At 40.1% G+C, this 16282-nt stretch overlaps 2 protein-coding genes across 2 annotated transcripts in view; one reads left to right on the forward strand and one right to left on the reverse strand.

Annotated features, from left to right (window-relative positions):
• Positions 1 to 16282, forward strand: part of SHC4 (SHC adaptor protein 4) — a 134267-nt gene that overhangs the window by 79064 nt on the left and 38921 nt on the right. The window contains exon 5 of the mRNA XM_055538021.1: positions 13530 to 13583. Within this exon, the coding sequence (XP_055393996.1) occupies positions 13530 to 13583 (54 nt within the window). The remainder of the gene's footprint in view (positions 1 to 13529; positions 13584 to 16282) is intronic.
• On the reverse strand, positions 4760 to 6997 carry EID1 (EP300 interacting inhibitor of differentiation 1). Its single transcript, XM_055538024.1, has one exon. It carries the CDS (start codon positions 6894 to 6896, stop codon positions 6321 to 6323), a length of 576 nt encoding a protein of 191 aa, XP_055393999.1. The 5' UTR covers positions 6897 to 6997; the 3' UTR covers positions 4760 to 6320.

Raw genomic sequence — 16282 nt, forward strand, 5'->3', positions numbered from 1 at the left:
GGGTAATGTTAGGGCCAGTGTTCTAGCTAACCAAAATTTAAAGCATCAAACATTTTCTTTCAACCCTTACGATTGAAAAGCCTTCTTGAATGTTATTGTATAAACAACTTTTTCATCTTTGATGATTTATGATGCTATGGTGTGGCCGAATTCTCATTGTAAATGTTATTTCTTAAAAAACTGCATTGCTGAAGCAAATATAAAAGATACACAGTCACTGGGCTAAATGTACTTTAAACTAGGACATCCTTTGACTTTTTATTTTTTAAACTAAATTCCTTTATGTATGCTAGACTCTAATTTTTCTTTGTCTAATATATAATGATTTGAATTTCTTAGTATTTAAGGTTTTACTGTGTGGGGTGCTGTTGTTTAGGTCATAGAAGGTTCAATGTGTACTTGGCACTGAAAAAACACTAAGAGGCTTTGATGTCACATCCAGGTAGAAAGCCTGATTTGCCACTAACAAGCAAGTTATCTTCCCACTCAATTCTTATCATCAGTGAAATGAGTTCTTATTCATAGAGCTTCTAAGAAGATCGGTTTAGCAACAGAATGTGTCTGTGGGGTTACTTAGAGGATCAAATAAGATCATGGATATAAATCACACAGCACAGTGCCCTTACATGGTACCTATTATTATTTTTTACTGAAACATTCTTCCTTGAGGCCTTTTCATATACTCAGTACTTAGCAGGGAAAGCATATTGTAATATGTAAAATTATAAAATAGTCAGTAACATGTAAGTACAGTTGTAAACGTTTGTATTTCTATTTTCTGGCCAAGAAATTCACTTGTGGTTTTGAGGTTTGCTTTATTTTTTAAATTCAAAAGCAGAATAAAATAACATTGCTTACCCAGTAGTATAAAACACCACAGAAGAAATTATGTAATATGAAATCATTTAAAATGGATTAATTGGTTCATAATTGGTTATCTAAGAGAGGCATACCATTGGTACCTGACAACAGACCATTTGGGGCTGTCGTTGGAAGATGCAGCCTATCTGGGTGGAAGGCAAAACATTCAGTCTTTCAGGTGCTTTGTCCTCAAGACATTTGTGGATGTAAAATTTGTTTTTAGTTTTCACTTATGTGAATGGTACCAGCTCTGGTACCATTGCTTTTCGTTGTATATGATTTCATTGAGTATAGGGTTGTGTTGTGTATGGTGGGGGCATAAGTTATTCTGAAAATCTCTTTTCCCTCCACTACTCTTTTCCAGGCCACTGCAATTAGAGCTGGTACAATATACCCATAATCTTTTAGGCAAATAGAAGGAGGGACACTGGGCATAGGTGGCTTCTACCACCAGTAGTTACAGCAGAGGTGCTTTGGGGAGTGGCTCCCATCCTTTCTACACTGCTGGTGTTGAAGGAGCTCTGTTCAGCCCACTGCTAGAGTGGGAACCAAAGTTAGGATCTCATTGATATCAGGCCCAGGGGCTGATTTTTAAAAATAGTTTTGAACTATTTTGAAGACCTGGGGAGAATAGCCACGGGGGGTGGGTGGAGTTGGGGGTGTGTAAAAAAGATGTGCCACTCTGGATGCTTAAACTCAAGAAACTTTATAGATCCCATTAAAAGGGCAGCTCTTCCAGATGTTCAAGCTGGTTTTAGAAAAGGCAGAGGAACCAGAGATCAAATTGCCAACATCTGCTGGATCATCGAAAAAGCAGGAGAGTTCCAGAAAAACATCTATTTCTGCTTTATTGACTATGCCAAAGCCTTTGACTGTGTGGATCACAATAAACTGTGGAAAATTCTGAAAGAGATGGGAATACCAGACCACCTGACCTGCCTCTTGAGAAATCTGTATGCAGGTCAGGAAGCAACAGTTAGAACTGGACATGGAACAACAGACTGGTTCCAAATAGGAAAAGGAGTTCGTCAAGGCTGTATATTGTCACCCTGCTTAGTTAACTTATATGCAGAGTACATCATGAGAAACGCTGGGCTGGATGAAGCACAAGCTGGAATCAAGATTGCTGGGAGAAATATCAACAACCTCAGATATGCATATGACACCACCCTGATGGCAGAAAGTGAAGAGGAACTAAAAAGCCTCTTGATGAAGGTGAAAGAGGAGAGTGAAAAAGTTGGCTTAAAGCTCAACATTCAGAAAACGAAGATCATGGCATCTGGTCCCATCACTTCATGGGAAATAGATGGGGAAACAGTGGCTGACTTTATTTTTTGGGGGCTCCAAAATCACTGCAGATGGTGACTGCAGCCATGAAATTAAAAGACGCTTACTCTTGGAAGGAAAGTTATGACCAACCTAGATAGCATATTCAAAAGCAGAGACATTACTTTGCCAACAAAGGTCCGTCTAGTCAAGGCTATGATTTTTCCAGTGGTCATGTATGGATGCGAGAGTTGGACTATGAAAAAAGCTAAGTGCTGAAGAACTGATGCTTTTGAAGTGTGGTGTTGGAGAAGACTCTTGAGAGTCCCTAGGACTGCAAGGAGATCCAACCAGTCCATTCTAAAGGAAATCAGCCTTGGGTGTTCTTTGGAAGGAATGATGCTAAAGCTGAAACTCCAGTACTTTGGCCACCTCATGTGAAGAGTTGACTTATTGGAAAAGACTCTCATGTTGGGAGGGATTGGGGGCAGGAGGAGAAGGGGACGACAGAGGATGAGATGGCTGGATGGCATCACCAACTCGATGGACCTGAGTTTGAGTGAACTCCGGGAGATGGTGATGGACAGGGAGGCCTGGCGTGCTGCGATTCATGGGGTCGCCAAGAGTCGGACACGACTGAGCGACTGAACTGAACTGAAAATGTCCCAGGGATAAATGCAGCAGAAAAGTGACCTTCTGGGTGTAGCATGAGAAAATGATTTATTAAATTTTCCTTAAAGAAAAATATCCTTTGAAGTTCTGAGATAAATACAAAAACCGCCCCCTCAAATTCTAAGATATACTTTGGACTGAAATAAAAAACAGCTTCAAATTTATAGGTACATTCATACATGACAGAACACTTATGGGTCAGATGGTTCACGTTTATCTTCCTTCACTGAGAACATCAAGAATGTAACCATTTGCTCCCAGAAAATGTCTCACAGAACCTCAGAGGCAGAAAATAAATTTATATTAAACACAGAAACACAAAATGCTTACAATTTTTAAAACTTATGCATTTTGAATGGGAAAAAACGTTTTGGAAAAGCAAGTTACAGGATTTTTTTTTAGTCCTTGTTTTAAAAATTCAAGCAGCAGACTTCCTTGACATATTTTAATAAGGTTTTAATGTCAAGTCTCAGTAGCTCCCATTCTATTTCTTTACTCATTTCTATACTCCTATCACTGACTCCTTAACAGCTACTGAAATTGAGAAGGGTAATAGATAACAAGGTAAAACAGGCAGAAAATGGAGAAATCTTTTATCTTCAGGAGAGGCAATTCAAATACCTAGAGGCCAGGTAGGTAATGCAAACTGTCTGGGTTCATGAAAACACAACGGTGCAAGTGGTGATAGATGATGAGTGCCACTTGTCCTCCACAGTGGGGAGAAAAGCTAGGGCAAACAGAATACTTCCCCTGGGTAAAGCCCAATCCCATAGGACTATAGATCAAGGGCTGCCAGATCTTCCTCTACTTTTGGGGGGAAAAATGATGGAAATCTGGGAGTTTTACTGATCTCTATGAATTACGAGATGTTGGTCTTTAAGAAATTAAAATTATAAGCATGAGCCAAACAAAATAGATCTATGTCCTCGAAGGGAGCCAATGTCAGACATCTGATAGCAAAAATTACGTTAAGTATGGATAGACCTAGAAAGTGCTCCACAAATCACACTACACACTCAGAAGTTTAACTTCTCTCTCCCCCATTCCTCATCTCCACCGTTCCCTACATCAAACAGGCTTAGAATTTCCCCAGAACTCCCTTCTTTAGTTTACCTATTTATATAGATGCATATATCTTAATTTGAAGAAGGAAATGGCAACCCACTCTAGTATTCTTGCCTGGAGAATCCCAGGGACAGAGGAGCCTGCTGGGCTGCTGTCTATGGGGTCGCACAGACTTGGACACGACTGAAGCGACTTAGCAGCAGCATATATCTTCATTTAATTATCACAATTTAGAAGGTTCATTCAAGTATTCTTATTTTCAATTCAGGACCCTGAGGCAGAGATTAATCTCTTGTTACAGAGCTAGTAAGCAGTGGAGCCTAGGTTCAAATTAGGTAGGCTTGGTTTCAGTCTGTGGTAACTGTAATGTTTAAAAATGTTACCCTTTTCTACTTTCAGTAAATATTAACAAGTATTAATGTCAGCAGTCTCTTAAGTTACTGCCTATTTTTAAGACTAACAAACCATCAAGAGTGAGTTCGAGTCCAGGTCTTTCTCTAAATGAACCTTCAAACCTAACAGGAAGTAGCTTTCTTTCCCCTTGCTCTTGCTCCCTACTCTATTTCTAAGACAAATAGAGTAACACTTGTAGTTTGTAGATATGTTTTTTTCTGAACCTATTTCCTGGCATCTTATCTGGAGATAAATGTGACTAGTCAATTAATATATATTGGCACTTTTCTTTGTCCAGAGTCCTATTAATTCACATCACACAAGCAGTTATCTATCCACACTCGTATTACATCTGTAAGCTGTTTGAAAATGCAAAGTGAGCCATGGGAGACCAGTAGGATTAAAATTTAAGTGCCAGTGTTTAACCTCCTTTTTAGTCTTCCCCCATCTATCGCTCCTCTCCCTGCCAAGCTAGTGTCTGAATTATGATCACCCTTGTCAGCCCTGTATTATACAGAAAAGAACCCCCCTCCCTAAAAGACAGGATGACTGCAACAAAATTAAGGCTCTGAGTTGTCCTGTTATATTGGGTGTATCCTTTACTGCCATAATGCAGCAAAAACATCTGGTACCTTTTTACTAATCTTAAGACATGCTGGTATACTCAGTTTCATTGGGCATAGCCTTCTAATTATATTATTCATAGAACTTCAGCATCTTACTAACCACCATGAGATGCTTACTGATTTAGCAGGTTTTCCCAGCTTGGCAAATTCTCTTATAGGAATTTACTAAGTTTAATTTATACCAGTTAATTTGTAATCTAGTATTTGAAGCTGGAGCACTTTCCCTTATAAAGTCATTAAATTTAAATCATAAAATGGTTGCAATCACACAAACAGTATAGCAAATAAAAAGCAGAATTAGAGAAAGTATGTATACAATTAGACAAACAAATAAAATACAGAGAACAAGAAATCTTTATTATTTGGAATGCTGGTGCATAACCAAAAACAAGCTTAATTAGAGGAGGAGACAGAGGGAAACTTCAGATACTGAGGTGGATTTCTGGGCAGATTTAAAACTTTTAAGGGTTGTTCATAGTGTCTTTTTTTAGATGTAGGGCTTTCCTTTTACTAGACAATGTTCATTTAACAGTTCTTACATTATGAAGTTCAACCAGAGTCTTTTGCCTGTAAAGTTAAATGAAAAAAGAGAGCAAGTGAAACAGAAAATTCTCTAGTATATACTGATGTTTGAAAGAGTTTGTGTTCTTTGTACCTTCATGTACATTTTACAGTCTAAATTTGAAACTTTATTAAGGACGTCTTAAGTTTTGACTTTTAAAAATGTTCAAGGCAATGAATTTTCTTGAATTAAAGATTACAGTAGCTTTAAAAATGATCAAGATATATGTACAAACAAAATCTCAGTTGTTCTTGGAAACACGTTTTAAGATATAGCACACAAGACACATACTTCTTTTGGGGGTAGATTATCCTTTGAGATACTGAAGAATACTCGGTAGATTTATTTTACACTAAAAATTTAGCCTTTGATAACCACAGCTCGGATAGATTACAAACTTGAATCTTTAAAGTTTTCTCAGTATGCTTTCAGTCCAAATAACTCAAAGACATCTTATGTCCTAAGGTGGATACATCAGTTACTTTTTCTCATATAATTATCATCAGTGGGCTCTTGTACTGGCAGTCTATCTTGGTCATAACTTATTCTTGAAAAGCCATTCCTTACAGGGAAACATGAAAGATTATCTTCCTCAATGCAAGGAAATTACTCTGAATAAACAACAAAGTCAAAGCCGTGTCTCTGGACATTCTTGAAAACAGGTTTCAACAGTACTAAGATACTCTTCTTTAACAATTTTCTTCCTTTTTCATAACTGTGCAGTCACCACTATCTTATTCTACTCTGCAGAAAAAAAAAAAATTTTTTTTTGGAAGATTTTTTCATTGGCACAGAACTATTTGGAATGAACCCAAAAGACAGTGGAATGCTGGGTCTCTCCTCAAGCAGCTTCCTCCTCTCTTAACAGCATTTAACTACTCTCTGTCAATGATCTCATCACAGCCGAGTTCTTCCGTCAGACGATTGACAACCATAAGTGAAAAAAGCTCTTCGATAAAAGCCAATTGATCAAACGGGGTCTTCTCATAATGCATCTGAAACCCGCCATCCAGAGCTGCTTCTCTGGCTCTGGAGGTTCTCAGAAACATCTTGTTGGCTTCTTCAAGGGCCGCTGATACTCTGTAGCCCGCACCATTGAGCGGCTCCTCTTCCGGATAGTCATAGTCGTCCTCCCAGTCATCGAATTCCTCGCCCTCGTCCTCGCTCTCGAAATCAGGGCCCGCGATCTGGCCTGGCTGCTCCCCAGGGCTGGGCCGGCTAGCGAGGCCTCGGGGCCCCTGTGGCTCCGCCATTGGCTGGGCCGCCTCCTCCTCCATTGGGCCTTCCTCCTCCAGTTGTGGCGGGGCCCCGGCGCGGGAGGGGTTCGGGGATAGCTCCCGGCTCCCGCCGCCTACCTCCATATGCGGAAGGTCACTCTCACCAGGAATCACATCCATTTGCAGATCGGTGCTCTCCTCATAGAGCTCGGACAGCTCGTTCATTTCAGACATAGTGCAAGCAGCTCAACCTCCCCACAAGTCGTTCGTTTTCCACAAGCTCGGAGCTACGGGGGCTTGCGGTTGTGCGCTTGCGCAAGCACCGTGCGCTTGCGTGACCTCGTGCGTGTGCGCGACCCCCAAACACCGCCTCCTGCTCAGAACGCTGCTCTGGTTTGGCCGCTGGTAGTGCCCCCATCCCCCTCTGGGGGACATTCCCAGTACTCGGGGATCTGCGCTCCGTGCGTTCGAATTTCAGACCTAGGGCTGTACGTTGCTTGGCCTCCACCTTACCTAACCGTTCTGCTGCTTATGATGCTATAAACTTGAAAATACTCTATATGCCTTCTACAGAAGGTGGGAAAGATTGAGGGCGAGAGAAGGGGACGGCAGAGGATGAGATGGTTGGATGACATCACCGACTCAGTGGACATGAGTTCGAGTAAACCCCGGGAGTTGGTGATGGACAGGGAGGCCTGGCGTGCTGCAGTCCAGGGGTCGCAAAGAGTCGGACACGATTGAGCAACTGAACTGAACTGAAGACCCCTTAATCTTCCTCCCCTCTCGCCCCTCTCCTTTCTCGCTATCCTCTTTCCGCTGCTCCCCTTTCCTCCATCCCCAGGCAGTCTCATCTGCTCCAAGGTTTTAACTAACTTTGTCTCTGTGCAGCTGCTGCTGCTGCTAAGTCGCTTCAGTCGTGTCCGACCCTGTGCGACCCCATAGACGGCAGCCCACCAGGCTCCCCCGCCCGTCCCTGGGATTCTCCAGGCAAGAACACTGGAGTGGGTTGCCATTTCCTTCTCCAGTGCGTGAAAGTGAAGTCGCTCAGTCGTGTCCAACTCTTCGCGACCCCATGGACTGCTCTGCACCTGAAAACCACACGTGTTCTCAGCCATACATCAGCATATTAAGAACTCATCCATCCCTCTCTTCTATTTTTCTCATTTAAAAAATGTTAAATTCACAAATAAGCATATTATCGGTGTTCTTTAAAAAAATATGCAGAGAAGAAATACATGGGCCCATCTTTTTTTTTTTTTTTTTTGCCGCAGGAGGTGACTTTACACTTAATTTGGTGTGTGTTCTTTAAATCTTTTTCTGTGCATTTATATGAATCTTTTAAGTCCTCATGGAAAAATCTTATTTTTTTAATATGTCTTACATAATTGCCTTCAACTTATAAAAAAGCAAAAAACCCCTAAATCTTGTAGATTTAGCTGTTAGTATACATAGACACGTGTTTTCATAGTATTCTGTCTGTATAGCTATACTGCAGTTGACTTAACTATGCACAAATAATTTTCCTTTTTTTTGGTATTGTATGGGTAAATGAGTATCTACATGTGCCAATACTTCTCTCTAGTAAAAACCTAGAAGTGGAAAGGTGGAATTACAGGGTATGCATACTTTAGCTTTCAGTTCAGTTCAGTTCAGTCGTTCAGTGTGTCCAATTCTTTGCGACCCCATGAATTGCAGCTCGCCAGGCCTCCCTGTCCATCACCATCTCCCGGAGTTCACTCAGACTCAGGTCCATCGAGTCGGTGATGCCATCCAGCCATCTCATCCTCTGTAGTCCCCTTTTCCTCCTGCCCTCAATCCCTCCCAGCATCAGTCTTTTCCAATGAGTCAACTTTTCGCATGAGGTGGCCAAAGTACTGGAGTTTTCAGCTTTAGCATCATTCCTTCCAAAAAATACCCAGGACTGATCTCCTTCAGAATGGACTGGTTGGATCTCCTTGCAGTCCAAGGGACTCTCAAGAGTCTTCTCCAACACTACAGTTCAAAAGCATCAATGTCAAATGCCTCTGAAAGTTGTTGTACAAATTTAAGCACTAGGCAGTGGTGTTCAAGAATATCCACGCCCCTGCTACACATGATTTTGTTGAACTTTAACAACTTTGTCAATTTAATGGTGTCTTGTTTTATTTTTTATAGCCTTGATTTTCTTTGCAGGTTATCTTTCAGTATGTTTATTGAACATTTGTATTACTTCTGAAAATTAAATGATCTTATTTTGGGTTTATTTTTTTTTCTTATTGATGTAGGAATGTTTTATAAACTCTGTGGGAAAACTTTGTTTCACATGTTTTAAATATATTCTCTTTGCCTGTTGTTTCTTGTTTTGGAGATCTTTTCTTATACAAAAGTTTTAAAATAAGCTTTCATGTATTCAAATTTAAAAGTTTCTTTCCTGTATGTCTTTTTTTTTAAAAATTAGGATGGATTTGCCTACCTCAGAGAACTTAAGCATAATCTTTTATCTGTCTTTTAATGTCTGTATGGCTCTTTTGTGGTTCAGACATTTATTTATAAATATCATGAGGACAGGATTTATTTTTATATTTTTCATATATGTAGCTGATTCAGCTGACTCTGCTAATTTAATCACTTGTCCTTTTGTCTGCTCTTTGGTGCCACATTTATCATAGGCTAAAAGAGCACAAAAGTGTCAGTCCTTTTTAGTCTTTGTAGTCTAATGAATTTCTATAGTTTTATAATACATCTTAATAATAAGGAAAATCTTTTCTCTTTGTTCTTTAAAAAATTGCCTTAGTTCTTCTTGCACATTTATTCTTCCAGTGTGAATTTTAGAAGTAGTTTAAAAAGTTCCCTGAATGGCACTGTTGGAATTTTTATTGGAATTGTATGGAATTTATAAATTAATTTGGAGAATTGATGTCTTTATAATATTGTCTTCTCATCCATAAAGGTGATATATGTGTTCTGCATGTTCATATGTTATTTATACTCTTCACTGAAGTTTTCCAAAAAGTTTTATGTAATTCTTATTAGTTATATACTTAGGTTCTCTTGTTAAATATACCTCTCCCCTCTTCCCCATACAGTGTCAGATTGGCTGTTCCTGGTGTATGGGAATGATGTTGGTCTCTGTATATTGATTTTGTTTTTAGTAATCATTTTAAACTGAAATATAAATATAGAAAACAAATATAGAATAGTGCACAAATTGTAAATGTATAGCTTGATTATCACAAAATGAATTTGTTTGTGTTAACTACTACCCAGATCAAGGAACATCATTTGCAGGATCCCAGAAAACCACTTGTTTTCTCTTCCTTTGCCCCCAAAGTCACTACTATCATGACTTCAAACAGAATGAAATAATTTTGCCTGGTTTTGAACTTGATATAAATTCAGCTTGCAGTATACAGTCTTTGTGTCTGGCTTCTTTTGCCCAAGAAATATGTTGTTGCTGTGTAGTAGTCCCATGTTTGAATATCACAGTGATCATCATTGGGATTGTTTCCAGTTTGGGGCTATTATGAGCAAGGCAGTGATTATCTTTCTTGAGATCTTTGGTATATGCATTTACACAGTTCTTTTGGATATACATCTAAGAGTAGAGCTGTGAGATTCTGTTACACAAATCCGAAGGCAGGATTAGTCAATTGGTACATAGTTGATTTAACGAATCTTTAAAAGAGTGTGACAAATAGGTCTCTGGATATTGGTCATTACACTGTGGTTTCCAAATAAGGAAGCCAGAATCTAAAGTAAAAGAGACAATCTTAGCTAAGCTAAACAGTTTAGCTAACTTATTCAGTTTACTTAGATAGTCTTACTTCATATTGAAACTCTTTATGTTAGTGCCTTAGTAGGAATGGGGACTGGAATGCAAAAGTAGGAAGTCAAGAAACACCTGGAGTAACAGGCAAATGTGGCCTTGGAATACGGAATGAAGCAGGGCAAAGACTAATAGAGTTTTGCCAAGAAAATGCACTGGTCATAACAAAAACCCCCTTCCAACAACACAGGAGAAGACTCTATACATGGACATCACCAGATGGTCAACACTGAAATCAGATTGATTATGTTCTTTGCAGCCAAAGATGGAGAAGCTCTATACAGTCAGCAAAAACAAGACCAGGAGCTGACTGTGGCTCAGACCATGAATTCCTTATTGCCAAATTCAGACTGAAATTGAAGAAAGTAGGGAAAACCACTAGACCATTCAGGTATGACCTAAATCAAATCCCTTATGATTATACAGTGGAGGTGAGAAATAGATTTAAGGGCCTAGATCTGATAGAGTGCCTGATGAACTATGGAATGAGGTTCGTGACATTGTACAGGAGACAGGGATCAAGACCATCCTCATGGAAAAGAAATGCAAAAAAGCAAAATGGCTGTCTGGGGAGGCCTTACAAATAGCTGTGAAAAGAAGAGAAGCAAAAAGCAAAGGAGAAAAGGAAAGCTATAAGCATCTGAATGCAGAGTTCCAAAGAATAGCAAGAAGAGATAAGAAAGCCTTCTTCAGCGATCAATGCAAAGAAATAGAGGAAAACAGCAGAATGGGAAAGACTAGGGATCTCTTCAAGAAAATCAGAGATGCCAGAGGAACATTTCATGCAAAGATGGGCTCGATAAAGGACAGAAATGGTATGGACCTAACAGAAGCAGAAGATATTAAGAAGAGATGGCAAGAATACACAGAAGAACTGTACAAAAAAGATCTTCACGACCCAGATAATCACGATGGTGTGATCACTGACCTAGAGCCAGACATCCTGGAATGTGAAGTCAAGTGGGCCTTAGAAAGCATCACTATGAACAAAGCTAGTGGAGGTGATGGAATTCCAGTTGAGCTATTCCAAATCCTGAAAGATGATGCTGTGAAAGTGCTGCACTCAATATGCCAGCAAATTTGGAAAACTCAGCAGTGGCCATAGGACTGGAAAAGGTCAGTTTTCATTCCAATCCTAAAGAAAGGCAATGCCAAAGAATGCTCAAACTACTGCACAATTGCACTCATCTCACACGCTAGTAAAGTAATGCTCAAAATTCTCCAAGCCAGATTTCAGCAATATGTGAACCGTGAACTTCCTGATGTTCAAGCTGGTTTTAGAAAAGGCAGAGGAGCCAGAGATCAAATTGCCAACATCCACTGGATCGTGGAAAAAGCAAGAGAGTTCCAGAAAAACATCTATTTCTGCTTTATTGACTATGCCAAAGCCTTTGACTGTGTGGATCACAATAAACTGTGGAAAATTCTGAAAGAGATGGGAATACCAGACCACCTGATCTGCCTCTTGAGAAACCTGTATGCAGGTCAGGAAGCAACAGTTAGAACTGGACATGGAACAACAGACTGGTTCCAAATAGGAAAAGGAGTTCGTCAAGGCTGTATATTGTCACCCTGTTTATTTAACTTATATGCAGAGTACATCTTGAGAAACGCTGGACTGGAAGAAACACAAACTGGAATCAAGATTGCCGGGAGAATTATCAATAACCTCAGATATGCAGATGACACCACCCTTATGGCAGAAAGTGAAGAGGAACTAAAAAGCCTTGTGATGAAAGTGAAAGTGGAGAGTGAAAAAGTTGACTTAAAGCTCAACATTCAGAAAACGAAGATCATGGCATCCGGTCCCACCACTTCATGGGAAATAGATGGGGAAACAGTGGAAACAGCATCAGACTTTATTTTTCTGGGCTCCAAAATCACTGCAGATGGTGACTGCAGCCATGAAATTAAAAGACGCTTACTCCTTGGAAGGAAAGTTATGACCAACCTAGATAGCATATTCAAAAGCAGAGACATTACTTTTCCAACAAAGGTTCGTCTAGTCAAGGCTATGGTTTTTCCTGTGGTCATGTATGGATGTGAGAGTTGGACTGTGAAGGAGGCTGAGCGCCAAAGAATTGATGCTTTTGAAGTGTGGTGTTGGAGAAGACTCTTGAGAGTCCCTTGGACTGCAAGGAGATCCAACCAGTCCATTCTAAAGGAGATCAGCCCTCGGATTTCTTTGGAAGGAATGATACTAAAGCTGAAACTCCAGTACTTTGGCCACCTCATGCGAAGAGTTGACTCATTGGAAAAGATTCTGATGCTGGGAGGGATTGGGGGCAGGAGGAGAAGGGGACGACAGAGGATGAGATGGCTGGATGGCATCACTAACTCGATGGACGTGAGTTTCAGTGAACTCTGGGAGTTGGTGATGGACAGGGAGGCCTGGCGTGCTGTGATTCCTGGGGTCGCAAAGAGTCAGACATGACTGAGCGGGTGATCTGATCTGAAGAATGGTGGCAAATGACTGAAACTCAAGTCAAAGTAACTTATATAAAAATAAATAAATAAACTAGAAAAAATACATAAAAAAATAAAGGGAGGGGGGAATGTATTGGTTGAAGTGATGAAACAATTGTTACCTCCTGCCTTTTTACTGTTTTTGACTCTCAGCTTTGATTTTTCTCCAGAGAAAAATAATTTTCTAGCAGACTTTTCCCTCATGACAGCAAAAGATGACTCCTAGAAGCTTTGGGCTTGTACTAAGATATTAAATGACAGGGAGAGATGCATTTTCTCCTACTGTTCTCCTTATTTCTTCCTCAGAGATGTTGATTGTCTTTGCTGTATCTAGATGGATGGTGTTTTCTGATTGGCTAGGCCTGGATCATTTGTCCAGCTTCAATGGGAGGGGGCAGTAGGATGCAGTAAGATCAAACCCACATGAACCTCCTGATCTAAATAAGATTTTTATAGAACTTGGATGGAGTGGTTTCCAAAGGGATGTTAAGCAGGCAAAATCAAAACAAACAAATGTATGTACTTTACTGTTAGATGGTATATAACTAGGAATAATTAGTTTATAGCATCATATGTGTTTAATTTGTGTTTTCCAGATTATTGCAAATCATCATATGCAGTCTATTTCTTTTGCTTCTGGAGGGGATCCGGTAAGTATGAATTCATTAAAGTTCTTTTTTTTAAAAGAGTTAAAATAAATTTCTGTGTAAAGCATGTTAGCCACTACCTGTCTTTTCCAAATATCTTATTACGGTTTGTGAATAGCTATATGTAGCAGGCAGTGAAAAATTTGGTTCTGACAAAATATTTCCTGTCACTGATTTTGTAAATACTTGGATTAGTGGATAAACTAATAATACTCCATTGTGTTACTAGCCCAGTTATCATCTGAGAAGCTTCTTGTAGATAACATCAAATTCATAAAAAACAAGTATGTTATACGTCTGTCGATGGTCCTCCCTCAGAATTTTTCAACATAGAGTTCCTGGCAGATCCTCCCAATCAGTTGGGTTTGGCACATGAGGGGAAGCCTATTTGCCATTCTGGCCAGCAGCCAAGGCAACTAAGTCTAATCCAAAATGAGCAACTAAGTTTTCAGAAACTCATGCAGGGAATGTTGAGCTGGGAGAGAAACCTATTGTTTCAACCAAGAGGCCAGGTGATGCTCAATTGTCATGAATTGTGCAGGTCTGAGTCGGTGCTTTCCCTCCAAGCGTTCTCTGAAGAGTAGAGGGTCATTCCCGGACCTCCAACTACATCATTTCTAGATCAGAGCAAAAGGAGATGGGCACTGAAGGGAGGAAGCCTGTGACTGACCAAGAAACACATCTGTTTAAACCGAGGGAGCAAGAGAAGGATTTTGCTTCTCTGTGACATTATGACATTTTTCTTGTACCTACAAATGTGCAGGGATTTTACCTGATCTTGCTGCTGCTGCTAAGTCGCTTCAGTCGTACCTGACTCTGTGCGACCCCATAGACGGCAGCCCACCAGGCTCCCCCATCCCTGGGATTCTCCAGGCAAGAACACTGGAGTGGGTTGCCATGTCCTTCTCCAATGCATGAAAGTGAAAAGTGAAAGTGAAGTCTCTTAGTTGTGTCCGACTCTTAGCGACCCCATGGACTGCAGCCCACCAGGCTCCTCTATCCATGGGATTTTCCAGGCAAGGGTACTGGAGTGGGGTGCCACTGCCTTCTCCTGATCTTACACCCAGTCAAAAATCTGCTTATAGCTATCCCCAGCTCCTCACTATCCACCCTCCATCCAACCTTGTAATCTGACCTCAACAGCGACACCAAGGGATATGTTTGGTAGCAGAGAGCGTCAACTTCCAGCACTGTCACTTCTCTTCCTAACCCTCTATAACTCGACCATCCACGAAGGAACTTGAACACTTTTGTAAAGCAGTGTAAAGTAATGAGTTCTGTAAGAGCAGTGGGAAAAATAATTATTGCCGTTTGCCTTAAATTTCCCTTTTCAAGTTTTAAATGTCGCTATCATTTAAAAATTGGTATGAAAATCCTCATTTACCCTAGACATGCCCTGCACGGTGTCTATCATAGTTCTCCAGAATCCTGATTCTTTTTAGACTGTCTTTATGTGCCTTTAGTTCTTTAAACCAGCCAAAGCATTGCCGCCACCAAAGATAGTAAAGAATTTGTAGCTGCTGTGGGAAAGTTTGTACCTACTGAATTGAGTGGCACCTCTGTGTTTTCTACAGGTGGAGAGAAAATCTGCTGATTTTACATAGAAAACGGGTGACCAGAGCCTTGGCATTAGAGGTTCCCCCAAGTGAAGCTTTACCCTCAGGTCAGGAAGGCAATATGCCAGGCTCTGGAGTCAAGTAGACTTGAGTTACTTACACCCTCTTAAGTTTCAGGGTCCTCTTCTGTAAAATGGGAAACGATCCCCCTTGCCTCAAAGTGTTGTGAGCATTAAGTGAAATGGTGCATGTAAACTGCTAGCATAGTGCCTGGCACAGAGTGATAAGAGATAACTGTCACCAATATTGCTAATACATGTCTGTACTTTCTTAGGACACTGTCTGAGATAATTTACAGCTTCACAGCTAATTGAGTCCAAGGGTTTGGAAGCTAAAAGTCTCCATGACCTAATGTGGTACCTTCTTCCTAGCAGATTCCCTCCAAAGTTTCAAAAATACTGGGTGTTCCTTCTCACCTCTTGACCTTGCTCACCCTCACTTTTACTCCCTTCTCAAAAACAATTTACTTGTCTCCCTTCAGTCAGCCCTGAAGACAGTTCTGGGTAATGCTTTTGTATCTGTATATACTTTCTCCATCTCAAGAATGCATTATGAGTATGAGAAAATTAAATATACTTCTTATATTTCCTCCCATTGTTTGTGCTTTTAACATTCTTTAAATTCTCCCAAATATTTACAGTTATGGAATTTTAAGAGATTCTTTTCAACATGAGGAAACTGAGGCCTGGAAATATAAGAAGTGTATTTAATTTTCTCATGTTCACAATACATTCTTGAGACCTCTTTCCCATCAACTAAGACAGCAGACAACATTGCAAGCATCATACCACCCCTTCAACTTTAAAATGAGCAGCCAAGCCCCCACAATTGTGTCTTTGCTTTTAAATTTATATAATATAAAGCTCATTGGCACAACCTTATTTATATATAAGATATTTCAAATCTTTTGTCTTTTTGTATAAGAGAGATTTACTTAGGTATGTGTTATTTTTTAAAATAACTGAAGGCAAGTTATACTGACCCTGAGATCCGTTTCCTGTATGATTCATTGTGGGTTATTAAGTGATTGTCCTTGAGGGTATTACAAACATGGACTTTTATTTCCTGCTGGTTGATTTCATCTTC

This window comes from Bubalus kerabau, chromosome 10 (assembly GCF_029407905.1).
Source record: "Bubalus kerabau isolate K-KA32 ecotype Philippines breed swamp buffalo chromosome 10, PCC_UOA_SB_1v2, whole genome shotgun sequence".
NCBI classification, from domain to species: domain Eukaryota; kingdom Metazoa; phylum Chordata; class Mammalia; order Artiodactyla; family Bovidae; genus Bubalus; species Bubalus kerabau.